A 7,155-nucleotide genomic window follows, 5' to 3' on the forward strand; every position below is an offset into this window, starting at 1 on the left:
TTCACAAACGATGCTTGGACTTAAATCAGGCCTAGCAGGAGTCGTTCTCTCTCCACAGTAGGACAACAAGTTGTAACGTTATTTGTATAATAACTCAACTTCAAATTTATATTAATGAAACAGATGAATTATGGACGACTTTGGAAATAGTAAAAGGCCCGCACAGTGACAAAGTCAGCCTGATTGAACTCAAAATATCCTTTAGCTTTCAGAGAAGCAATGAGGCAAACTATGAGTTTTTGTGTGAACAAGTTTTTTTCGTTTTCCAAAAAAATACTTACCAATAGTGTAGTGCAGTAAATTTGACATTTTCGTGGCAAAGGTCAAAAAATGTCCGACAAATGATTGCACCCAACTATTTTGTTGTTCAGCCGATTCATTCTAGAGTTTTGCAAATGAAAATTCATTGAAGACTGTACAGCATTTTTTTTTTTGTGAAGCCCCCATTCGATTGACAAGAATTCAAAATTGAGCTCGTGAAAAGCCATTAAATACCTCGTATCATATTTGAGTGGGCAGCCGTTTGATATAAGAATATATCTGTGCAGAGTGAACATGTATATTTGTATGTTTGAATGTATGAATGTATGAATGTGTGAATGTACAATGGCGCGGAATATTTGCAGTGTCAATCAAACGCGGTGCTTGGCAACCGCGAATGTGAGAAGTCTTTGGTTGCATTATTGGCTTACTCAAAAAGTCATTGAATTCAACTGGAATTTTGTGTAAAAATAAAACGAAATATTCATATATAAGCTCAGAAATTAAATTGCCCTGAATACAAGTGTAAATTCGCTAACTTTTTGGTGCCTGCGTATATACTAAAAAATCAGCGTTTTTCTTTTCAGTGTATATTTTTCTAAAATGTAGAAAAAAATATCTAACTTCCAAAATGTTTTTTTTACATGTGTTACACACAGAAAATATAACATTATATTTTTTTTGCTTCTATTATTTTAATAATACCTTTGTATTTTCAGATTTCGGCACGAATTTATACTTTTTAGAAATGGGATTGTCGATTTAGGACTTTCTGATTTTATGAAAATGTATTGTATGTATATAAAAGTGTTTACTGAGAGGGATAAAGCTGACGATATTTTTCAAACTTAGACATTAATTTTCACACAAATCTGTATTCAGCTCTTCACCCAATGAAAACCTGTAAAGGGGTAGTCATATTTTGCATGATAAATTCTTATTTTTTTATTTTTCTTAATTCGATATACTTAAATTTGTAATATAAATTTTAATGTTTAGTTTTCCAAATATTTAATTGAATTTAGTAACGAGAATGTTAATAAATTAAACCGTAACCTACTGCTTAATTTTAAGCGCACTAACTGCTAGTGCATTCAGTGGGCGTGGTCCCAACGTCTTTTCCGGATTTCTTAAGGGTGTACCAATATACCTCTCAATTTTATGACTCTAGCTTTCAAATTGTATGAGATGTGTGGTCTTATCGATTTACACTAACAAGTGTATCGATTTGGGGAGGTGGTAATATGCCCATTCCAAATTTGATGGCTCTAATTTCAAAAGGGAAGAAGAAATAGCCATTAAAAATGTTTAAGGGCAGGGCGGCGGAGGTGGGCGACAACCTACCAACAAAATTTTGGTGACAGTATAAATAAAAAATTGAAGAAACTAATAACTTGAATGAAATGTTGAAATCAAATGAATCGTGTAATATTTTCCATGATACATTTAAATTCTAAGGTGTTTTTTGAATTCATCATATCGGTTGTAAAGTGTGACCGTAAATTATTTTCAGCTCTGCCTGCAAACTTCATCGGAATTACTAGACATAAATCACAGTCAACTTAATAAGGCCTTACAAATGCATTTTATTTCTCAATAAAAGAAATTATAAAGCAAAACAATTATTTCTGCTCAACTTCAAATTATGCGGAATAGTAATTAACCAATATATGAAAGATTAAGAAAAATACCAAGTACTACTAAAGATGACTGCCACACTGTTGGTGATGGTTGCATTTGCTTGCAAAGAGTAGTATCAGTATTAGTAATCGTTATCGCCATCGCTTTCGCAATTTGTTATCGATGTCGCTGCCTATGTAAATGTAAATACATATATGTGAATGTTGTAATAGCAAGAAAAAGAATAGAACAAAACAGGAGCCAGTGCAAGGTGAAAGCAAACAAAAACCAGCAGCAACCAACGGTGCATAAATGGGTAACTTTGTGAGCAGACAAAACGCAGACGTCGAGGAAGCCGACCACATCATCAACAATGCCTACAAATATCCGCCTCGCATGGGCAGCTTCTTTGGCACCCATTTTATAATGGGCGGTGAGCGCTTTGACACGCCCCAGCCCGAATCCTATTTGTTTGGCGAAAATGTCGATCTCAATTTTCTGGGCACGCGACCGACGGCCTTTCCCTACCCACCGCCGCAGGCGAATGAGCCAACCAAAACGCTCAAGAGTCTGGTCAACATACGTAAGGAATCCGTGCGCTTTGTCCGCATTCCATTTGAAAAGATGGCAGCCTACGCAGATGTTGAATTGTTAAAGGAAAACCGTAAGAAGAAGGCTAAGGAAATCAGCAGTGCATCCATCGAGCAGGTCGATGGCAATGTACTCTGCAATATGGTCAGCCTCGATGATGATTCAGAGTCGGCGCTACCAAATTATTGCTACAATGTTGAATTCATATTCGATTCGGATGCCAAGTGTTCGATAACCATTTACTATTTTTGTGCGGAAGATGTGAGTCCCAGCGGTGTTACGATGACGCCACGCGAAGGCTACTCGATCACATCGGACACGTACCACTACGAGAAGGGGATCAATCAGTTCTTCTCGCAGCCCAGCCACGTATTCAATCCGATGATGATACCCGAGGATGATCTCCTCTACAGTTCCGGCCGCGAGCAATTCCCGGTCGCCATACACTGTGTCGTCGATGAGGGCAACGACGAGTGTCGCCAGTCGCATACAACCATTTGCGTTATCGATCATCATCCGGAGACAAACAGCTATGTGCTGCGTGCGCTCAAGCAGAAGATATATGTCGACGGCCTATGCTATCTGCTGCAGGAGATCTATGGCATTGAGAACAAGGCGGTAAACAAGACCTCGCTGGACGAGGATATCGACGATCATGGCAGTGAGTGTGTCATCTGCATGAGCGAGACAAGGGACACACTCATACTGCCATGCCGCCATCTCTGTCTCTGCAACTCGTGTGCCGACTCTCTACGCTACCAGGCCAACAACTGCCCCATCTGCCGTGCTCCGTTCCGTGCCCTCTTGCAAATACGTGCCGTTCAAAAGGGCATCAGCACCCATGTGCTCCACCAGAATACGCCAACCTCGGCCGCTGGCGAGCACACTCCCCTCGATGTCCCACCCGGCTATATACCCGTCTCGCTCATTGAGGCACTCAACGGACCGCCACAGTATGTGGCTCGTGCCAGGTATGATTCGAAAAACCAACAAAAATGTGCGGCCATCTGCGGATTGCCAAAGATTCATATTCAACCATGCCAATCATTTTATCCCCTTATTAATTTATTATAAAGAAAAGGTTCATTGGAAGGCAGTCAAAATATGTGGAAAGCAAACACGGTTTTCGCTCAAGAACTCCATTTTCAACAGTTATATACACATTTATATATATTCTTGATCTGTCTGTCTGTATGAACTAGCTAGAAATCCAAAATGTGGAATATAAGTTCTCGTAAGCCATAATAGGCTATATATAGTAATGTCTGCTTAATGGCAATACGCAAATCAAGTTTATTTGATGATTGCGGAAAGCAGTAAATGACGCAATAGTGGAGATAAAGCAAACACTCATATACCATATATCCCGATATACGATTGATAAAATTTCATTAAGATCGGAAAAAAAAAACGCTGAATTGATTAGCCAGTACGTATTTTCATACTGAACAAACTAATTTCAGCAGGAGTACTGCTCTCAGGGTATCTTCTATCTTGTCTATTATAGAATTGATTAACTTACTTACTGAAATCATAATTTTCTTTAATCAGCTAAACATATAACAATTTAGGTAACATAAAAACATAAATTATTGTTTCATCCTTTCAACCTGGATCCATTTTTTGATCCCATCTCGGAAGCCTTAGACCACAAAGCTCTTATGATCTAATCCAAGTCAATCAATAGTAGACTTAAGACTTAATGGTGAATATCCAATTCAGCACTAGGGAATCACTGGTGTTCTTAATGTCGTCAGATTGGCCAATAAATTATGTGCACTTGTTATAATGATGCACTTGTTTGTGCAACTTTATGATTCACTTCTAATGTAATCCAAAATCCACTTATAGCTTATTGGGTTTGTTATCAATTTATGGCTATTTGAAGTTATGGCTAGTTTATGGCTATGCTGAAGTTAGGGGAAACACCTGTCTTTGCTCACTGATTTATATTAAATTACAATAACAATTAAGTTACAAATTGAAGAATTGTTAGTTATTTGTCTAAGCCAAATGTTAAATTTGTATCCCTTAGGTCCAGTGAGAATGATGCGCCGGAGAGCGCTACGGTAGCCGCCTCAACGATGACCACTGAAGACATTAAGACAACGTCACCAATCAAATCGAGTAGCCAACGCCGGCCCAAGATCAAGAAGAACGCCTCGACTTGCACCACCACCAATGAGGTGGGCACTTTGACCAACCAAACTGGCGCTGGTTCCACACAGTCCGTTGTTGAAATTGAAAATGATCCCAAGAAGACCCCAAGCACCTGCACCTCACCCAAATCACCGTCAACGCCAACGCCAACACTCAGCTGTTCGCCGGAGAAGCAGGAGATGCACATTGTTAATGAACGCCACAATGGGCTCAAGTACCAGAAACGTAGCACTGGCAATCATGACGACGATGAGGATAGCGAGAATGAGAAATTGTCACCGCTGCTATCGCCGGGTAGCCGTGTCAAGCATACATCCACCAAATCACTTAAGCAAGTTGTGGAGAGCCTTAGCGGTAGCGGTGACGAGGACAATATGGTAACCAACAGAGATGACATCGATGCCGCTGTCAGCGGCAGCATTGGCAGCGGCGATGTTAACCAACAGGAAGACAAAAGCTCCAGAAAGAGTAGCTCATTAAAGCGATCATCACATCGGCCGGAGCTATCGGATGCCGGTTCACCGGCCAACGAGCCCGGTTTATTGGCGGCCAACTTAAGTGCCGAAGACTCGGACTACTATACACCCGAAGACACACAAAACACCATACTTAGTCCATTGTGCCCCGCTGAGCGGGCAAAGAGCGGCGATCCCTTATGTGGCACTTGCGGAGTCGCTAGCCACGCCAACAGCGAGATGAGCATGCTCAGCGCTGCTGGTGTGAGTTATAGCACAGCCATGAAAAAGAATCAGAATCTGCAAAAGAAATCCACATCAGTGGGCAATATTGTTGGACCAAGTGGAGCAGCGCCTGTTTGCAGCGGCGTTGTCGAACTAAAGAGCAACAATGTCAGCTCACTGCCGGGTAAGCCACACACTCGCACACATCTCGCTCATTTCCATTAAATAGAGTACATAGTTGTGCATCTCTTTGATTTCGCAGATATGCTGGACAGTCCCGTTAGCGGCAATTCGGCGTCCACACGCAGCTCCAGTGACAGCTACTCATCCAGTTCATCGACCAAACAGTTGCTCAGCTCCAATACAACCACAGCCGCTGCCAACATTATTGTAGATGACAAGACTGCACTTCAGAATGCAGTTAATGTTTAAATCAAAACAAAAACCGTGAATACTCTAAGCGGTGTGCGTATGTATATATTTACATCTACGTACATGTAAATATATATGTATGTATTTAAAATGCATATATATATATATAATGGGTTATCAGTGTGTGTGGACGCGCCTAATATTAGTTAAATGAATGAACGCCTCCTCCTATTGTGCTATAAACTAGGGAGGAGCAAATACGTACGCATATTTACCCAATTTCAAGTATACAATCTTAATTATTATAAAATAAATACGCATTTTATTTTCGGTAAGCATAAGCAACGGTTTAAGTATAATATAAACAATGCGAATGGTATACAACATTCCAAATGCATGCGGCTTACACATGACTTCAGCTATTATATGCATATAATTAAATAAACAAAATATAAACAAAAAACAAAGTAAGAAACAATGAGATTTTCAAGGGCTTCTACACATTAATAAAGTATTCAAACAGCAATAATCACAGCTCAGTGGAACCACATTGGCTACGATATTGTCGCATATATATATACTATATATAAGTCTGGTAAAATAAAGTAAACTTGAAAGAAAGAAAACATTTAAAACAACTGCACAACATATTCAATTTATCCACATGCAAATCACGGACAAATATTTATTGGTCATTTTTGTAATACAGGAGATACATTTATATCGAGTCTACTTTAGTATACGTTATCTATCTCTACTAATTTCTTTTCATTATTTTTATCAAATGATTTTATTATCATTCTCGTGATTTTATTTTTATCCGTTCGCCATTTGACCTTTAAGCTTGCCGCACAATATTGAAAAAGTCTGGTCACACTGACAAAAATCATCGACCGCGCGACGTTCTATTTATCGAAAGCTCCAAAGTTTCATTGCCATTGCATGGTTGCCGTGGTCTAATTTATAAATTTGGAAAAATATTCCTTTATCGCAATTGCTTAATTAATATATTATTCGTTTCATGTACTTTTTTAAGTTAATAAATAGATCAAGCATATATTACGTTAATGTAATCGGTCGAGTTTTTGACCGTTTAAAAGCATATGCGTAGAATTGCTCTGTGCCTGCGAATATCGAAATATATCGATAAGTTAGAAACATTGCAATTATATCGACTTATTTCCGCACACTGCCATCTTTAGAGGTCACATTTAGACAACGTTTTGTTTACTTTCGCAATAATAATATTCACCTAGATTGAAACATATATGTTTAAGTGACATTTCAACCACAATCGAGTGTTAAGGACACCCGCAACGAAAAGGGGTATGTAAAACGACCAAACCCATATTTCCTTAAACTCAACTTTGTACCCGTTGCCATTTCCGTTCTCGTTCTCGTTCCCGTTCCCGCTCCAACTTACGAGAGTGTTCTGAGTCCCGTGGGTTGAAGTTCAGTTTCCTGAGGGCAT

At 39.3% G+C, this 7,155-nt stretch overlaps 2 protein-coding genes across 4 annotated transcripts in view; both read left to right on the forward strand.

Annotated features, from left to right (window-relative positions):
* Positions 1–2,060: 2,060 nt before the first annotated feature.
* On the forward strand, positions 2,061–6,025 carry LOC6565048 (E3 ubiquitin ligase Rnf157). Its single transcript, XM_001991632.2, has 3 exons — positions 2,061–3,443; positions 4,508–5,496; positions 5,575–6,025. Exons 1-3 carry the CDS (start codon positions 2,194–2,196, stop codon positions 5,742–5,744), a joined length of 2,409 nt encoding a protein of 802 aa, XP_001991668.1. The 5' UTR covers positions 2,061–2,193; the 3' UTR covers positions 5,745–6,025.
* An 845-nt stretch (positions 6,026–6,870) lies between these two features.
* The window catches only part of LOC6565045 (glutamine-dependent NAD(+) synthetase), a 28,134-nt gene continuing 27,849 nt past the window's right edge, over positions 6,871–7,155 (forward strand). For 2 of the 3 annotated variants that reach the window (XM_001991629.3, XM_032738346.2), the window contains exon 1: positions 6,871–7,010. The gene's annotated coding sequence lies outside the window, so the exon portion shown is untranslated. The remainder of the gene's footprint in view (positions 7,011–7,155) is intronic. The other variant, XM_032738345.2, reaches the window with a different exon arrangement.

Source organism: Drosophila grimshawi, unplaced genomic scaffold, assembly GCF_018153295.1.
Source record: "Drosophila grimshawi isolate 15287-2541.00 unplaced genomic scaffold, ASM1815329v1 contig_848, whole genome shotgun sequence".
Taxonomy (NCBI): Eukaryota; Metazoa; Arthropoda; class Insecta; order Diptera; family Drosophilidae; genus Drosophila; species Drosophila grimshawi.

Bases quoted from the DNA above. Each gene is read 5' to 3' on its own strand.
- LOC6565048 (XM_001991632.2), top strand. From the start codon at position 2,194: ATGGGTAACTTTGTGAGCAGACAAAACGCAGACGTCGAGGAAGCCGAC. The intron at 3,444-4,507 runs GTATGATTCGAA...TGTATCCCTTAG, and splicing joins CAGTATGTGGCTCGTGCCAG to GTCCAGTGAGAATGATGCGC. The intron at 5,497-5,574 runs GTAAGCCACACA...TTGATTTCGCAG, and splicing joins CAATGTCAGCTCACTGCCGG to ATATGCTGGACAGTCCCGTT.